The sequence below is a fragment of the Erigeron canadensis genome, chromosome 4 (genome assembly GCF_010389155.1).
Source record: "Erigeron canadensis isolate Cc75 chromosome 4, C_canadensis_v1, whole genome shotgun sequence".
NCBI classification, from domain to species: Eukaryota; Viridiplantae; Streptophyta; class Magnoliopsida; order Asterales; family Asteraceae; genus Erigeron; species Erigeron canadensis.
In genome coordinates, this window is record NC_057764.1 from 44,680,630 (window position 1) to 44,699,255 (window position 18,626).

General features: G+C 33.1%; 3 protein-coding genes across 3 annotated transcripts; 2 read left to right on the forward strand and 1 right to left on the reverse strand.

The window, feature by feature from the left end:
- Positions 1-1,095: 1,095 nt before the first annotated feature.
- On the forward strand, positions 1,096-6,786 carry LOC122595940 (beta-galactosidase). Its single transcript, XM_043768421.1, has 18 exons — positions 1,096-1,476; positions 1,990-2,085; positions 2,185-2,297; positions 2,521-2,587; positions 2,679-2,771; positions 2,850-2,993; positions 3,262-3,350; positions 3,440-3,545; positions 3,631-3,718; positions 3,815-3,933; positions 4,197-4,361; positions 4,462-4,634; positions 4,730-4,839; positions 5,288-5,397; positions 5,545-5,655; positions 5,781-5,891; positions 6,078-6,283; positions 6,428-6,786. The coding sequence occupies exons 1-18, from the start codon at positions 1,306-1,308 to the stop codon at positions 6,534-6,536; spliced, it is 2,181 nt and encodes a 726-aa protein (XP_043624356.1). The 5' UTR covers positions 1,096-1,305; the 3' UTR covers positions 6,537-6,786.
- A 105-nt stretch (positions 6,787-6,891) lies between these two features.
- On the reverse strand, positions 6,892-9,141 carry LOC122598655. Its single transcript, XM_043771244.1, has 4 exons — positions 8,923-9,141; positions 8,641-8,844; positions 8,254-8,541; positions 6,892-7,810 (listed from the first exon to the last, which is right to left on the reverse strand). Exons 1-4 carry the CDS (start codon positions 9,063-9,065, stop codon positions 6,925-6,927), a joined length of 1,521 nt encoding a protein of 506 aa, XP_043627179.1. The 5' UTR covers positions 9,066-9,141; the 3' UTR covers positions 6,892-6,924.
- Positions 9,142-13,878: 4,737 nt separating this feature from the next.
- On the forward strand, positions 13,879-15,990 carry LOC122598275 (probable polyamine oxidase 5). Its single transcript, XM_043770872.1, has one exon. It carries the CDS (start codon positions 14,286-14,288, stop codon positions 15,924-15,926), a length of 1,641 nt encoding a protein of 546 aa, XP_043626807.1. The 5' UTR covers positions 13,879-14,285; the 3' UTR covers positions 15,927-15,990.
- The last annotated feature ends 2,636 nt before the right edge of the window (positions 15,991-18,626 follow it).

Here is an 18,626-nt window from a genome sequence, read left to right on the forward strand (position 1 = left end):
TTGTGACTTATACTTTTAGATTTAACAATAGGCAAGAATTAACTTAAATAAGGTTATATATATAATAACAAATAAATAAACATGAAGTTTATCAAAATTACGTTCATTGAATGACATGTCTCTAATTCTAAAAGAATAATAAACTTACAAGTAATCATAGACTTGCACTAATGAACTATTAATGAAAGTTCAAACAAACGTTAACATATGAAGCCATTTGATGATATTTGGTATTCAATACATTATAGAAGATAGGTATATCCTAATTGTTTTAAAATTTACATTGACATTTTGCTATATGTATTTTCAACATCTAATAGATAAAAGTCCTTTGATTTGGTTAACTTTTAATTTATTGTGAAAATGAGATTGTTGAATGAAATGATGTAATGGGTCTTAATGAACTCTTTCTAAATGCGGAGACATCTTTATAACATATCAAAATGTAAGGGTCCAAACAGAAAGAAGGAAATAGAAGTAGTACTACTAATTTCGTTTGAAGAAGTATACTTCTTCCATTAAATGCAAAATGGACAAAGTTACTTCAACTTAGGACAAAGACAATACTCCAACTTTTCACATCAATATAACTTTTTCTTATCGTATGTATCTAAAAGAAAACGTTATAAGTTATTTCATACCAACAAATTTTTAATTAACCATGTGTTAACAAAAGATCACATAAGTACGAATTGTTGATAAACATGTATTTTTACCTTCATAACTTTCTCTAATATGATAAATATCGGTAGCATGAGTTTATTAAGAAAACAAAATAAGGGAAAAAACATAACATCAGCATCAACACTTCTAGGTAAAACAGTTTTCATTGAAGAAGAAAAACTTTGCATTGTTTAGATAGCGCAAAAGGAAAAAAGAAAGTTTATATCTGATAAATAAAATAAAGAACTTTCTTTTTTTCAAAAAGTTTAAAAATAATGTTTAAGAAATTTTTTATTGGAGAATACAAAATTTTATGTTGGTTATGGTGGAGCCACTTCTACAAACTTAAACTAAAAGAGAAAAATATGGGACCCATTTGAATCTTTAAAAGAAGTTGCTCAACTTCTTGAATTCAACACATTGCAACATATCTCTCTACCACCCCCAGCCCCCTCTCTAGAAAAAAAGAAAATATATACAAGTCTCATTTACATTTATATATACATATATACTTCAACATCAAAAGCATCAAAAACAAACGCATGAATAAAACAAAGTTTCTTTCTTTGAAACTTTATTTTTTGTAAACAAGAAAACAAAGGGAGGGAAAGTGTGGAGAACTAGAAGTGATATTCTTCGAGAATGTGGAGAATGTCAAGGATGAAAATACCATTATTATTATTTGTTGTATTTTCTTGTGTTTGTTCTTCAATTAATGCAGCTGTATCTTATGACGATAAAGCAATTATCATCAATGGCAGAAGAAGAATCCTTATGTCTGGTTCCATTCATTATCCAAGAAGCACACCTGAGGTATTTCACTCTTTCTTTCTTTCTTTTCTTTTATACCACCAAGTATTCTTCATACATTATTACATGAAAACATAAAACTGAAGTAACTTTATTTAAAAATAAACCCCAAAAGAAAAGGCAAAAAAAATAATCCAAACCAAACTCAAATCCAAAATAAAAATTAAAATTGTGGCAGTATCATATTTGGATTTTCTTGATTCTTCAATGACCACTTTAAAGGCTGATACTTTTTTCATGTTTTGATCAATGCAAGTCTATGTGAGTGAAAAGATTATGTTTTTCTTTCGTCCAGTCTCTCTGTTTTTCATTATTTGGTGGATTCTTGGTGTTTCTGTGCTTAAAAAGTTTTAAATTTTTTAATTTGGTGTTTTCCTGTTTTTCAATTTCTTAGGTGGAGTTGTCTTTAGATCTTCAATGCTCCTAAAAGTTGTTTTAAAACATTTATGATGTTTTGGTACTAAATTTTAAACATTTTCCATATTCTTCCCTGAAATTTGTTCTCTGTTTGTGCAGATGTGGCCTGACCTTATAAAAAAGGCCAAAGATGGAGGCTTAGATGTAATACAAACTTATGTATTTTGGAATGGACATGAACCATCACCTGGCAAGGTATGAAATTTCTTGCAAAACTACCTGGAATTATGTATGATGATACAAACTTGTATGTAGTTCAATCATTCATTTGATGAATGCTTATACATATTTCAGTACAATTTTGAGGGGAGGTATGATTTGGTCAAATTCATAAAGTTGATACAACAAGCAGGCCTCTATGTCAATCTACGAATAGGCCCTTATGTTTGTGCTGAATGGAATTTCGGGTAAACGCCAAATCTTTCATGTTTGGATCATAATATGCACTTTTAAAGTATCGGTTTTCCGCATCTTATACGTACACCGAACTTGAAAGAGACAAGCAATATAAAACCCGTGGTCCATAGTCGTCTAAAGTCTAATCATCTAAAATGAAAAGAAAAAAAACCTGTCATTTTTATCATTTGGAAATGCATATATCTAAGCAATCTCTGTTACTTCTGGACTCAGAGGATTTCCTGTTTGGCTTAAATATGTACCTGGAATGTCTTTCAGAACAGACAATGGACCTTTCAAGGTTAGCATTTGAAATTGTTATAAGTATATAAATAAATTAATACAGGAATCTAATTTGTTTAACTCGTTGACTGTTTTTATTATTCCTAAAGATTGCAATGCAAAGGTTCACAGAAAAAATAGTCAGCATGATGAAGTCAGAGCAACTATTTGAACCTCAAGGAGGTCCAATTATTATGTCTCAGGTTTTGACCTTACTTTATTGACAAAAGTCTTTTAACTCCGTTTTAGAATCATCTGAATCTTGGTGGTTGTGTCTACAGATAGAAAATGAGTACGGGCCGGTTGAATGGGAGATTGGTGCCCCAGGAAAAGCTTACTCTAAATGGGCAGCCAAAATGGCGGACGGTCTAAAAACCGGTGTCCCATGGATCATGTGCAAACAAGAAACTGCCCCTGATCCAATGGTAAGAAATTTCTTGAAGCTTTCTAGCATGCATATGCATAAACTTTAAAGTATTTAGAACAAGATTTTATAGGTTTAAAATTTTCAAAAAGAAATTGTTATTTTGGGCATTCCCTTAGAAAGGTTTTGTTATGGTAGTGTGTACCCTAGTCAAGATTGTAGCACTGTTAAAACCCATGAAACTTGTAGCACTGTTGTTTAGTTGTCCATACAACTTGGCCTTTAGTCCTAACTCTCAATATCTCTCTAACATGTTAATTACATGACAGATCGACACATGTAATGGTTTCTACTGTGAAAAATTCACTCCTAACAAGCCATACAAACCTAAAATGTTTACAGAGCTATGGACTGGCTGGTAAGTCATGTAAATGTTGTAACAATTATTTGTAAATATTCAAAACTACTTAAATAACTTGGAAGTTGTTCACCTTTTTGATACTGAAGGTTCACGGAATTTGGTGGTCCGATTCCTACCAGACCTGTAGAAGATATAGCATATGCAGTTGCAAGATTCATACAGAATAACGGTTCTTTTGTCAATTATTATATGGTAAATTACAAATTATTTAAAAGGTTATGCTTTTATTTTTGTAATAGTTGTATAAAATTATAGAATTATTTATATGTTGGTTCAGTACCATGGAGGAACAAATTTCGGCCGCACAGCAGGGGGTCTCTTCATCACAACAAGTTATGACTATGACGCTCCTATAGATGAGTATGGTATGTAATCAGATTCTATATATAAATGTTTATGTTTGTAGTGTAGATGGTACAATTATGACCTATTAATGATGGTTTGTTGATATAATCTTTCAGGATTACTAAATGAACCGAAATATGGGCATTTAAGAGATTTACACACAGCCATAAAACTAATTGAGCCAGCTCTAGTTTCAGCTTATCCTACTGTTACCTATCCTGGAAAGAATCAAGAGGTTAGTGTAGGAAAAATCTCAAGATGTCACATTCTACAATGACGATCTTAATTTTGAAATTAAACAATTTAGGAGGTTTTATGCTTTTTTTTTTTAATACATATTAAATGACTTCCAACCCATTTGATGAGAAAGACCAGTTCGACTCTCTATTTAAACTTTCTTCACCCACTTGATCTGTTAAGAGGCCAAGATAACCCAAGTCAACCTCTAATTACCTTCATTATCCCTAGCTTATATTTTTGTGTGTTATTTAACCACAGATACATGTATTTCAACCAAAATCTGGGGGTTGTGCTGCATTTCTCTCAAACTTTGACCCACAATTTTCAGCAAAAATGACCTTCGGAAAATCCCAATATGATCTCCCTCCTTGGTCCATTAGCATTCTCCATGACTGCAAAGATGAAGTTTTCAATACTGCAAAGGTAAGACATTACTCTAGTACCCCCTCCATATGTATTCCAACCACAGCTATTAACTGTTCAAAAAGAGAAAAAATAACAATATGGGCCGACTAATTTGCAGGTTAAGGCTCCAACCACACAAAAAAAGATGACCACTGTTGGGACCTTTCATTGGCAATCATATAATGAAGAAGCTCCATCTTCTGATGGCGGTGATACTCTTGCAATGGAGGGGTTGTACGAGCAGCTAAATGTTACCAGAGATGCCTCTGACTACTTGTGGTATCTTCAAGAGTGAGTTATTTTCCCAATTTCTTGAAATTGTTCCAAACGCTATAAATAAATATGATTAGACACAATATTGAAGTGAGCCTTTATATAAATTTCAGCGTGAATATATCGCCGAATGAGCAGTTTTTAAAAACAGGGCAGTTCCCTGTGCTCACAGTTATGTCAGCAGGTCATGCTTTGCACGTTTTTGTCAACAACCAACTTGCAGGTATGTCTCACATATCCTGAGCATCAAATGCAAATAACTTAAAGTGTTGCAAGATTGGTCGGTTGGGTAATGGTTCAAATTTCAAAAAGATAAGTTTTAGTATGGGTCAGGTATGTCCCAGATGAGATTTTGTCCTAGCTTTTTTATTTGTTCATTTAGAAATTAATAGGTATGTTAAAAATCATTAGAAATATGATGATAAAATCTCAATGACTATCTAGTCGATCTTTTTAATTTATGATCTAGGAGTTTTACACATCATAAACACACTTTGAGTGACTGTTGACCCATTTGACCTGTTTCCTTTTAAGCTAAATCTCTACTTTGTCCTGTTTAGCCCCTTAGACATAAAGCAAAACCAAAATCAACCCATTCATAGTAAATGGGTCAAAACTCTCACCTCTACAAACAACATATGCTTACTCTTATTTGCTCGTTCTTGTTATAGGAACCGTATGGGGATCCCTAAAAAATCCAAAGTTAACTTTCAGCCAAAATGTGAAGTTGAGAGCCGGTGTTAACAAGATCTCTTTGCTTAGTGTTTCTGTGGGCCTATCGGTTAGTTCTTAAATCATGTGATTCATTTTGAGTACCTCTTCTTACCCGATAACATATAAAAAGTATTTTTTTTAACACGGATTATAATCTATTTAAATAACAATAGTATTTCACCTCGGAATAATTATTGTAATCGTTTACCATTAGAATGTTGGCACACACTTTGAGACATACAACGTGGGGATTCTAGGACCAATCACCTTGAAAGGTCTAAATGAGGGTACCAGAGACTTGACAAAGCAAAAATGGTCTTACAAGGTTAGCTCATTGACTTTTATTTTTATGAATTTACATTTATATGATATAATTTGTGCTGCATAGTCATGGGGTGTTATAACTCATAACTAATGTACTAAATTAAAAAAAAATTGTGTTTATGTTAGGTTGGTTTAAAGGGTGAAACTTTGAGTCTCAATACACTTGATGGAAGTTCCTCTGTTGAGTGGCTACAAGGATCTGCTGTGGCTCAAAAGCAGCCTCTTACTTGGTACAAGGTAACTTTGTTATTCAACATTCTACTAGTTGCAAACATTCATAAGATTACCAACTAAAATGTTGTTACTTGAAAAGATTCACAACATTAACTAGAAGTTGCAACTTCAACCAATTAACTTATTATGAATGTTCAGAGAGAAACAAAGTTGCATGTATTCATAACTATGTTCAACATTTACTTCTAGGCTACCTTCAACGCTCCAGAGGGCAACGAACCACTAGCTTTAGATATGAATGGCATGGGAAAAGGTCAAATATGGCTCAACGGAGAGGCAGTTGGGAGACACTGGCCTGGCAACAAAGCTCATGGGAACTGTAATAAATGCAGTTACACTGGTATTTATAATGAGAACAAATGCAACCAATACTGTGGAGATCCATCTCAAAGATGGTGAGAAATTAATCTTTTCCTATCTTTATTATGTTACTTGTTTATTTTTAATTTGTTTTTGAGCTTATGTTATTATGTTAGCATTCATTTCTTCCATGAATCAGAGCGTCTTCCACATTCTAAAAAGGTTTCTGATTGTTTCAGGTATCACGTTCCCCGTTCTTGGTTAAGGCCGACGGGTAACTTCCTGGTTATTTTTGAGGAATGGGGAGGCAACCCAGATTGGATCTCTTTGGTCAAAAGAACAACTTAAATGCTATTTGGTTAAACCTTTCAGTGGATTTCATAGGTTTAGTAAATATACATAAAGATGATAAAAGAAGTAAAAAATAACTATTGGTTACTATCGGCAGTGGAAATGTATAGGAGTACCTCTTGCCATATTGGCCAGCTTAAGAGAAGTATAGTTGTATTTGTTTGCATGAACACAAGTTCAGTATTGTAAGAAGTGTATTTTGTATATTATATGATCCAACAGTGTATTTCTATTTTTAAAGACTGAATTATAATGTTGTTATCCCCTTATGCTAAGCCTTAACCATGTCACTTCTGAGTTCTGACACACTTGCAGTGATAGTAAAAGAAAAATGTTATACTATAAAAGAACACATAAAATGTACAATGTACAATAAGAATATATTTTAAGATAACTTACTAGCAATCACAGCAATAGCATCATTGAAGTCGTTGTAACCATGAAAAACATCATTTCCTTGATGTCTCCACCGCAACATTCTTCTGTGTAGATCCTTAATTGAGATAACAAATTTTTGATCGAATTCAAACTCGAGCAGCCTTTTGACACACTTAAGCAGATATTTAACGACCTTTTGTTTGATCTGGCAAATTAAATCAACTGCAATCTCTCGAGTCTCGAAAATTGAATCTGACATCCCTTCTGTGATATCGGTCAAATTGAACACAATACAAGCACCTGCAACAACCTCCTTTCGATTTGACTTATCAATCCCTTCAGTATTCCATCTTTTTTGCTTTAATCCAGTATGCTGATTTCCTTTTGAGTGAAGAATTTTACCAGTTGCAGCATAATGAAGAAGCAGTTCACATTCATCTTCATTTATGGAAGCAAAACATCCAATTAAAAAGCCTAATGTAATCTTTCTAAACATCACACTGTTCTTTGTAACAACTGTTTCAAACCCTTCAAGCCAAATTCGAATAGTTTGACCCGTATATTTATCATATATATGGTCTGGCTTGTCATTTGGTTTAGATTTCTTAGATTTTATCGCATAGGAACCAGTTGTTTTTCTAGGTTCATATGAGCTCGAATGCTTATTAATCAAAGTTGTTGATAACTTTTCCAACTTTTTAGCCAATAGCCCAGAGGTTGATTCGTCAATGGGATCTAGAATCCATGCAATATACCACGCTGCAGCAGCTGAACATGATGTCTGTAGTTGATTATCCTTGTTTAAGTGGCCAAAAAAGCTGTCACTGCGACTCTTTCCAGACAGTAGCAATGCAGCAAAATAAAACCAATTTGGGAAGTACATTGCCATGGCCCTGTTCAGTAAGAGAGTTAATGAATACTGATAGGCCAAAAATCCCAGAATTAGCATAAAAACTCAAAATTCATAATCGTGTTCGGTAAAGGTGGCAAAATCAACCCATGTACTTTTTAACAGACAGATTCAAGTAAATTTATATTCTCAGCAGGCCGAATGGGTGCAACAAAAAAAGAAAGCCAGTAAGTGAACAGGTCAAATGGACCATCCAACGTGTACATCATGCCTACAATACTAAATTGTTTTATTTAAGAGAAATCAGATTAAATTATGTAATCATATTAACAAGCAACAAAACCAAGTAATCAGAAATACTGAAAACAGGTACTCGTGCCAGTCTGAGCTGACCTGCATAAGTTTCACCGGGTTCCAGATGCTACCCATTTTGACCCAAACCGCCCATTTTGCCCCTTCTACCTTTCAGCATCTAGTCAAAAGTACCATGTAGATTTGTGATCCACCATGGAGCTTGTTGTTGCAAAATGTTTAAGCTTCCCCTTCGTAAGAGAAACAGACTTTTTTATTTTTTGAACCAACTCCAGAAATCCACCAAATGACAATGGTCCAGACAGTGTTCTGATTAACTGGTGCTTGAAGAGAAAGTAAGCATATGAAAATGGCAGCTGTGATCCTACTTCTGCAGTTAAACCCCACCTCATTGGCCTTGAGAGCAGATCTAGTACCATAGAAACTAGTTCAACTTGAAGCTCTAAAACAGAAGCTAGGCCCCTGTTATGAATAGTCAACCCTAAAAAGATGTGACCCACAAGTTTAACTAGGGTTAACTGAAGCAGGAACTATATATAGGGTTAAAACTGGATAACTTACGTCAATAGAAACCAGCGATGCAGTAAAGCTCGGGTTTCAGTAAACATTAGTGGAGAAAGGGCCAAGCAAATTATAATAGATCGCCATTCCATGTTTTCATATAGTTCTTCACTCAGACAAATGAAGGATCTCCCAATAGCATCCTGCAATACTTGTGACACATCTTTTACAAGATTTTGAGGGTCAAGATACCATAATAACGACCTGCAAAATGATTCAAAAGTAGAAGTAAATTATGTAAAGAAGAAAGTAAAATTTTGGTAGTATTTGAGTCATACACACCTCAACTGTAATTCTTGGATATCAAGAGAGATTCTTTTGGGGACATAATGCATCAACTTTAACACCGCATCACTTCTCCCTTCAGTTGATTGAACATCAAGAGGTGGAGCGAGTTCCACTGTATATTGGTATTGAGTTGTCATTGCTGCCCATCTTACAGCAGCATACAGTAATGTACGAGAATCAGTTCCTTCAAAATTTCATATATCCCAATCAGCTTGAAACTTACACAAGTCTTTAACTAAATATATTTGAAGCTCAAAAAACGTATTCCCAATAACGTGTTGTAATTCTTTTTTACTAACTTGAAACATGCAAGACAATAATATTTTCTATTACCTCTAGGTTTCTAGCTACTCACATGGATCATATAAACGTAAGCAATTACATTACCATAATCTCTTTTCTGTTTTTCTCAACATCCACTTCAGAATATTCCACCTCTATCATAAATCTTAGACTTCATAGGTGAACATAAGTAAAAATCAACGATGTTCCCACCATTTAAAAGATGATATTTCACCTATTAAAGTCAGAAATGATATCACCTATTAAAGTCAGAAATGATATCTATGATAATGATTCTAGCCAAGATCTAAGAAATTGCTAGTACCAATATTAACATTAGCATTAATAACCTACATTATGTCTCTCACAAGTATTAATACACGGAAGAAAATCGGGAGCATCAAGTACCAAGTGCGAAGGACTTTTTGACTTGCCGAGGAAGATAGCTGATCAGGCCTATAGGTTTGGGTACTGAACTTATTTTAGCAATACAACTTTTTATTCCATCAAAAACTGCTTTTTATTTTTTCTTCACATTTTCGGTTACCCAACATTCGATATCTTTTTATTGCCTTAAATTGAACAGAAAATTCTCCATCTTCCGACCCAAAAGAAAAGAAATTAAATACCTTTATGTGCGATTTGAAAGTAAAACTTGATCAAATTATTAAGAATATATCCTACCTTGATATTCATTTAACTTCCCCAAAATATCGCCACAACATTCCATCACTCTGACACAATCCTCACCGGAAACCGGCCCACCAACGCTCAAAACCTCCGCTTTACCAAACCGTAAAACCTTACATTCTATTGAAGACGTTAAAACCGATACTATCGTATTCACCGAACAATCAATTACCGAATCAAACACCTACAATAAGATAAAAATAAAAATTGAAAATCAACAAATACAATATAATCACGAATTATATTATTTATTTATATTGGCAAAATGATTATGAAATGATTAACCTGAGGGGCAGTGAAGCACATTAATGATAAGGCAGTATCCAAAACCCTAACCCTAGCTACTTCACTCAAATTCAATGATTTATTTAATGACATCACTAAAACTTCGTCGTTGATATTTCCGGCATTTTCGGTTTTGATTTGTAATGCGATTTTCGCAAATAGATCGGTGAGTTCCGACGAATTTGACATCGGCGCGACGGAAGAATAAGTGAACGGCGCCGATTTTTGATCATTTGGCGCCAAAACTGCTTATATACTCGTATATTTTTGTTAGATTAGATAGACCGTAGATAGTTTTGGGCTGAAGATCAGCCCAAGTTTCATATTCAATAGGCCCAAATTTGGCGACAAGGTGATGTTCTCGACGACATGTATAAATATTTTACCTTTTTACGCCTTTTACACCTTCTTGGCCGAAGCCGTCTCTCTACCCAAAGGTAGAGGTAAGACTAAGACTGTCTACAGCTCACCTCTTTCATACCCCACTCAGGGATTTGATACAGTTGTTGTTAATGTTAGAACAAATCAATTAAACGATATTAAATTTTAGTAAATAAAATTTTCAATGGCTTTTGACTTACTTTCCAAAACTATTTTCGGGCATTAAAAAAAAATGAACACGACAAAAATCATTCTCACAACATACTCGAGAAACCATACTTTAGAATGTTTTTAAATAGATACAGAAAAAAGAAATGAAATGTATGTTTTTCAAAAAGTTGAATTTTGTACAATTAGCTAGGATGGTCCAAATTATTAGTTGCCTAGCTAGGTGATTATTCAAATTTCAAATACCTATATATAATTGATCAAACCATGACCATTTGTACAAGTGATGTGTTTGTCTATGTTTGGTTGAAGCGAAAAGATGTGATTGACAACTATATACGTGAAAGACATTTTTTGTTGTCTAAAACTTAATTCAAAGACCATATATATATATGCTCAATCATAGAGCATTCATGGGTACAAATTTATTTACAATCAACCGCGTACATTGTTGTCGGTTGTTTCCATGTAAAGAATTTCATTACTATCACACATACATACATTTATGAAAAAGTAAAGATTTGTGTGCGTGTATCTACTACTATAAATCCAAGTTTAACTCATATATTTGTTATCATTGGTTTTATAAGCTTCAATTAAATTAATAACTAGTTGTGAAAAGGTGAAGGAGATAGATTTTAAAAAGTTACCCTATATAGAAATGTGTGTTATTTTTGGATGATAACGGGTTGTAAAAAAAAACGATAATAAAGACCATTGATAGTGGTGGACCATATGTCATTGGATTCACATGTGAGAGTTTGGTAGGCATCATCATCCTATTATTGACCCCAATATATACTACTATGATCATGTAACAACAACAATAGCTAACCCAACCCCCTTAATTATGATGGTTAAAGGATAACTTTTAGAGTCCAAAATTCATGTTACATTATGTTTACAATAAGATTGAGATAATTTTGAAAACTTATCCTAGTGACTTTTTATAGATATTGGATCAAAATTTAGAATTAGATTCATTTTGCGTAGTGGGTAACGACGACTATGGTGTATTATCAACTACATTATGCCTACGATTTGCACAAGTGGGAATCGAATAGTGTTATAAAGTGATTAAATAGGAATAAGTGTCATTTTGTGGCGTCTTGCCATCTTGGTTTACAATAATAAGTAGTAATTAACTAATTACTAATATATACTATTTATTAAAGAAAATACCCCCCATGTTGAAAGTTACATGGGGAAATGTCTAAAATGTCTTTCCATGTAATATTTTCATCTATCACCCTTAAAATATGTAATATTTTTACTTAGCACTAAAATATTTTTACTTATACTATACCTTAACATTAATGATTAAGTTATACTATCAATCATTTATTTTTTAAAATATTCTCATTAATAATCTACATCAATCGACGTCTCATCTACCACAAATAGTCGCATCTACCACCACATCGTCGCCGCCACGACTACCGCCGTATTGCGCGAATAACGTGCTAGTTACATACAATCAAGACCGGCCTAACTATTGTATGGAGTTAAGTAGATGTTTAGGGCCACCATACATACAAGACCCCATTTCTTTTTGTAAATTTTGCATTTCTGTATAAATAAAATATAAACAGCTAAAAACATATCCTTTCTTTTTATTTGTTATTTACTTGTTGACCAGATTCCAAAGCACAATGAAAGGTAATCAACGCCTCACATTATTAAGGCACATAACTATCCTATATATTTTTTTTATATGCTAATGAAACTAGCCTTCTAAATTAATTTTCACTTAAGGAGGCATATAATAGTGATTACCATTGACCAAATTAAATTATACGGAGTATTATAGTAAACTTCAAATTTGAATATGCATGTGCACAATAAGTAAGAAATGCTACATAATCATAGTATCAATTGAAACGCTATATATTTGTCCTATCAATTGAAACGCTATATATTTGTCCAATACAAACTCCATGTCATCAACAAATGTGTACATCTCCGACTCTAATTTGGCACCACCGTTATATTTTATATTTATTTTTTAACGATCTAACAAAATTTCAGATTACGAAAACTTAAACTCCATCGTAGATGACCCACAACTAATATTCCTGAACAAGTCAGAGGCCCAAACCTAATAGTCTAGTTGCACCGTTTTAAAAGAAACCCATAAGAATTTAGCCGAGGTTTGAAACTTGAACCCCAATCTCATGGATATTTAAGAAAAAAATGAAAGAGGCAAAACCATTCCATGATTAAAACGACTTAAAAAAGAAAACATGTTTAAGGCTATCTCCAATGGTAAGGACGCCCTTAAGCGTCTTTGAGCTGTCACATCATATCCTTACAAATCCTTATACATTCTTACAAATCCTTATATATCTTTATAAATCCTTCAAATTTTGTAATTTTATCTCCAACCATACAAACATCCTTACATATCCTTTTACCTCCACTAAAAACAAAAATATATTAAGTATGGACAAGTAAGGCATGCCCTTAGGTAAGGGCATCCTTAAAAAAATTATTAGTTTTGGACAAGCTTCAACGGCAAAGGATATCCAAAAGCAACTAAAGGCACCCCATTGGAGATAGCCTAAAACTACTTATGAGTTAAAAAGTACAGATATAATTATACTCGTAAGAAGGAAGGAATTAAGGAAGGAAGAAAAACAAAGTTTGCATCAAACCAAAGTTGATACAGTCATGCATTCCCTACATTTGTTGTATGCATATGTCAGGATCATACTGTAAATGTTGGGTGTCAATTTGGCTACACATGCTAATTTATACATTCAAACAAAAAAAATATCATTTGATTTCCATAAACAACTGATATTTAATTTTTATCACAATAAATTAGTTCTTTTTAATTTGTTCTTCTTGAATGTGGTGTCGATCTTTATATATATCTAAAAGACACTAGATTTAGATTTGATGATTGTTATCGATAATTATTAATTTTATCATATTATATAAAATAATTACAAATAATATAAAACAACGAAAGCAACAGGGTGCGTCCAAAATTTATAAGTCCATAAAGAGGCTTTACACAAAAGTATATCTTCTCCTACCTTACTTAAAACGACTCCCTCCCTCCCTCTCACTCCAAACATTTAAAAAAAATAAAAACTTCAACTTCTCATCTAATTAAGCTCAAACCAACCATAATTCTATTTCAAGCCTAGCTGCTTATTGCATTCTTAATTACTACCATCAGAAAAAAAGAAAAAAAAAATCTTTTTGAAGTAGCCTAGTGTTCTAAGCTCAAACCTTAATTTGTAGTACCAAAAAATCTTTCTTTCTTGTAAACCCATAACTTTAATTAATAATTTTGATTATTATTGTACGTGTTCTAACTTAATTCTAAGCTTATTCAATTCCAATCTATCCTGCAAAAAAAAAAAAAAATAAAAATCTTTATTTGTTGCAAGCCCATAACTATGTTTATAGTGTTCTAAGATCAAAGCAACAATCTTTTTTGAAGCCTTGCAATCTTTAGCTAGGGCGGAAAAATCGATCAAAACTTTAACAAGCTAAGAAAACTTAAAGTTGTAGTAGCAGCTAGCTTGTAGGAAAAGAAAATGGTTACAAAGAAACCAAGAATAGTGATAATAGGGGCAGGAATGGCAGGATTAACGGCTGCAAACAAGCTCTACAAATCTGGAGTGAAAAAAGGGGCTTTCGAGCTATGTATTGTAGAAGGTGGGAACAGAATTGGTGGCAGGATAAAGAGTTGTGAGTTTGGTGGAGACAGAATAGAGATGGGAGCCACTTGGATCCATGGAATTGGAGGAAGCCCGGTTTACAAGATTGCCCAAGAAATAAATTCTTTGGAATCAGAACAACCATGGGAATGCATGGATGGATTCCTTGATGATCCAATCACCATTGCTGAGAATGGGTATGTCTTGAATCCATCTCTTGTTGATCCAATTTCCAATCTTTTTAACAATCTCATGGACTTTGCTCAAGGTAAAAACAAATCGATAGTAGATGATAGTATCATTAAGAATGGGAAAGAAATATTAAGTGTTGGATCTTTCCTTAAGAAAGGGCTTGAATCTTATTGGAGTTCAAGTACTCATAATAATGAGGAGGAGAGTGGGGAATGGAAGAGGAAGTCATTAGAAGAATCAATATTTGCAATGCATGAAAATATACAGAGGACTTATACAGCTGCTAATGATTTGCATAACCTTGATTACCTGGCAGAAAGTGAGTATGTTATGTTTCCTGGTGAAGAAATCACTATAGCTAGAGGTTACTCAAGTATTATAGAATCATTAGCATCTGTGTTACCATTAGGCCTAATTCAATTAGGCAAGAAAGTGACTAGTATTGAGTGGCAGCCAGCAGCTGAATCATGTGTAATGGGGAATAAGCAATATGGTGGTGGTGGTGGTGGTTCCTGCAGACCGGTAAAGATTCATTTTCTAGATGGCACAAGTATTTCAGCAGATCATGTTATTGTCACGGTTTCATTAGGAGTTCTCAAGGCAGGGATTTCTAGTAATAATATTAATGATTCGGGCGTGTTCAAGTTTAGTCCACCACTTCCTAATTACAAGATTGAAGCGATTTCAAGACTAGGCTATGGTGTTGTAAACAAGCTTTTCATGAAACTAAGTCCTGATTTTGATCTTGAACGATTTCCGTTCTTACAAATGGTGTTTCATAAATCTGATGATCAGGCTAAGAACCCGAAAATCCCATGGTGGATCAGGAAGACGGCTTTTGTGTCACCAGTTTATGAAAGGTCGCGCGTGTTGTTGTCTTGGTTTGCAGGTGAGGAGGCACTTGAGCTAGAGGCACTTGCGGACGAAGTGATTCTTGATAAGGTTTCCTCAACAATTTCTAGCTTTTTGTCACATAAAAAACAGAATGGAGAAATAAATAAGATGAAAAATGCATCGTCGGTGAAATTTGAAAAGGTTTTGAAAAGTGGGTGGGCGAGTGATCCCCTGTTTAGGGGATCATATAGCTATATAGCGGTGGGATCAAGTATCGGGGACATAGATTCACTGTCCGAGCCATTACCAAACACAAAAGTAGTTGTCGACACAACAGCAATTGGTGGTTCACAACAACCACTACTTCTACAGATTCTTTTTGCAGGAGAAGCCACACATAGGTCTCATTACTCCACAACTCATGGGGCTTATTTCAGTGGTCTTAGAGAAGCCAACAGGCTTCTTCAACACTATCATTGGATTGATGTATGAGCTAGATATGATCGAGGTGGTATATTATATATATTATGCATGCTTAATTGCTTGTTTGGCCGGATAATATTATGATTAGATAATGAATGATCGATCACTAGCTAGTTTTTTTTTTTTTTTTTTTATCTTTTTGGAACACCCTTTTTTCTAATAATAATCTACCATAATACTCAAGATTTGGAAAATGAAAGAGATCAAGAGAGATGTGTGGGGAACATTTTCAAGAAGCTTCTTTTGATCCAGTTTTCTATATATATATTGCTGTTTGATGATCAACTCCTTGGGTTTTTTTTAATTATGTTTGAGATTGTCTTTGTCATATGACTATAATTTTTATTGATTTGCTTATGTAATTAAATGAAAGCTTTGGATTCAATATAAGTTATATTCATTTCTTTTTGTGACCCTCTTCATGACTAATTTATATATGGACGGGAAAAAAGTGTCAGTACAACTTACGCTAAATTAAATGGCAGTACTCGATCAGTAGACGTACAGTTCCTTTTAATTACCCATAACTTAATCCCATAACAAGGAGTAGATATGATTAGTAGATGATCGATAAATATATATATACTGGAAAAAATTAATGGTCTATACAAATTACACTAAAAAGTGAAATTTAAAGAACTGTTATTAATTGTTGAGACACGGTGATGTGGTGGACTGGATTACCGAATAAAGAGTGTTAGTTAGTTACTAACCTGCCGGGTGCATCAGCACAAAACCATAGCTAGCTAGCTCAAGGCCGGGTTCAAACCTAGCTAGTCAAGGCAAAAGTGTATGTGAGTTTGCAAAATCAATAAAACTGGCAAAATAAATGTCCCAAGTAATGAGACAAGTAGCTAGCCAGAGAGATTCGATAGATTCTCATGGTGATTTGATTACGTAGCTAGATAGATCTTTTTAGTGTAACTAAGAGTAGTTATTGGGTAGTAGTGTAGGACCATTTGGCGTTGATAGGTCCAATTTCATGCACATGCAGACATAACATATTGGGACATCTAGTCCTGTACAACAGAGCCATTGACATTTGGCCGGGTACGTACACACACTATACAAGTCTAGATACCTCTAAACAATGCAAAACGCAAATCCCCTCCCTTTCAATTGCCCTTTATGTATGACAGGCCATGCTTGTGCTTAAGTAGCAATGCTAGCAATAACATATACATACATATATATTATGGGAAAAAGTAAGTGTGGGTTGTCCCACACATAAGTTGGTTAAAAAACCTCTCAAATATTAATATTTTAATATTAATGAATAAATGATGGCTCCTTTGATTTTTATGGAATAAAAAATCAAGATGTTAGGGGTTTTTCACTCAAGTTGGGTGGTGTTGTCCCACACATTCACTTCCCCCATATATATATTATCTATCTATACACATTATAAAACAGTAGTTATCTTGGCCTTTTAAAGACTAGATACCTCAACTTAAAACTATTTTTAAACATTGACACGTAGGATTTTTCATACATGACATCACCATAATTTTTGTCCCACAATATGTTTATAAAATAAAATAAAATAAAATAAAATAATATAAAATCCAGTATAAATCTTACATCGAAATTAAGAATATATTCAAATCTAACAATTGATACGACAACCCACAAGTATGGATTGAAATTGTCTGCCTTAATTATATTGAATACAATAACCAAACAACTCCATCATAATCCTAAACCTAATTATATATATCTTTTGTTTTTCCCATTTAGCCTCATCCATTCAAGCCACCAAAACAAAGTTTATATTCACTGTATACGTGTTTATGTAAAGTATATTTTTCTAACTATGTTTGTATGTCCCTTTTAATTTTGTTTTATATCCCTTTGTTAAAAACATGACACCGTCTTCTCAAAGAATGGTAATTTTCACTTTCTAATTTAAAATATTTTCTTTTTTTATATGTTATTGTATTATCTAGCTATGTCATATATTCATAATCTTGAATGTTTTAACTTTTTTTTAATGATTTTTATGTGTTTAATTTGCATGTGATTTGTGCTTTTTAACAATCTTGCAATATGATGGTGATTTTTTCTCTAATACATAGTATTTTCTATGTTATTATTTTTCTATATATTATTATCGATCTTGAATGTTATAAAATCTTACAATAGTGTCACCATAGTTATAATATGTGCTTTCGCATGAGATCATCGCTTTTAAAAGTTCTTGCAAAGCGATTTTGTTTATTTTTTACAGAAAAATTTCACCTGTAATTTTAATTTGGTTTCTAATAATATTTAAAACTTCTTAAATTTTACAAATTTTGTTGTTAGATGATGTACTTTTTACTAGTATATTTTATTTGAATGAATTTGCTTAAATTCTTACTCTTCATGGAAAATAACCTGAGATGATAAACCCCATACTCGAACCTAAGACCTAAGGGAAAAACTCACCCATAGAGCTTACATAATGGATTTAAAACATAACTCTGGCTACTGGCCGGGCTATTACCCGATAATTCATTCACATTATTTGTTATTTGAAAGGTAAAATCTATTGGATATTTAATTAGATAAAAATCTTTATGTTTGAAATTTATTAAATAAAAAAAAATAAATCAAATGTCGAATATAATAAACTAGTTATTTAATCATTGTCATTTTAAATCCTAGACTAAATAATGCTTCATTTCCAACTCGACATGTCTTTGGGTTTTCACCGTGTCAATCAAAAGA

Excerpts from the sequence above, each read along its gene's own strand:
- LOC122598655 (XM_043771244.1), bottom strand. The coding sequence starts at position 9,065 with ATGACAACTCAATACCAATATACAGTGGAACTCGCTCCACCTCTTGAT. Across the intron at positions 8,542-8,640 it reads CATCGCTGGTTTCTATTGAC|GGGCCTAGCTTCTGTTTTAG; the intron begins GTAAGTTATCCA and ends TATTCATAACAG. Across the intron at positions 7,811-8,253 it reads GTGGATCACAAATCTACATG|GGCCATGGCAATGTACTTCC; the intron begins GTACTTTTGACT and ends CTTACTGAACAG.
- LOC122595940 (XM_043768421.1), top strand. The coding sequence starts at position 1,306 with ATGTGGAGAATGTCAAGGATGAAAATACCATTATTATTATTTGTTGTA. Across the intron at positions 2,588-2,678 it reads CAGACAATGGACCTTTCAAG|ATTGCAATGCAAAGGTTCAC; the intron begins GTTAGCATTTGA and ends TTATTCCTAAAG. Across the intron at positions 6,284-6,427 it reads GGAGATCCATCTCAAAGATG|GTATCACGTTCCCCGTTCTT; the intron begins GTGAGAAATTAA and ends TGATTGTTTCAG.
- LOC122598275 (XM_043770872.1), top strand. The coding sequence starts at position 14,286 with ATGGTTACAAAGAAACCAAGAATAGTGATAATAGGGGCAGGAATGGCA.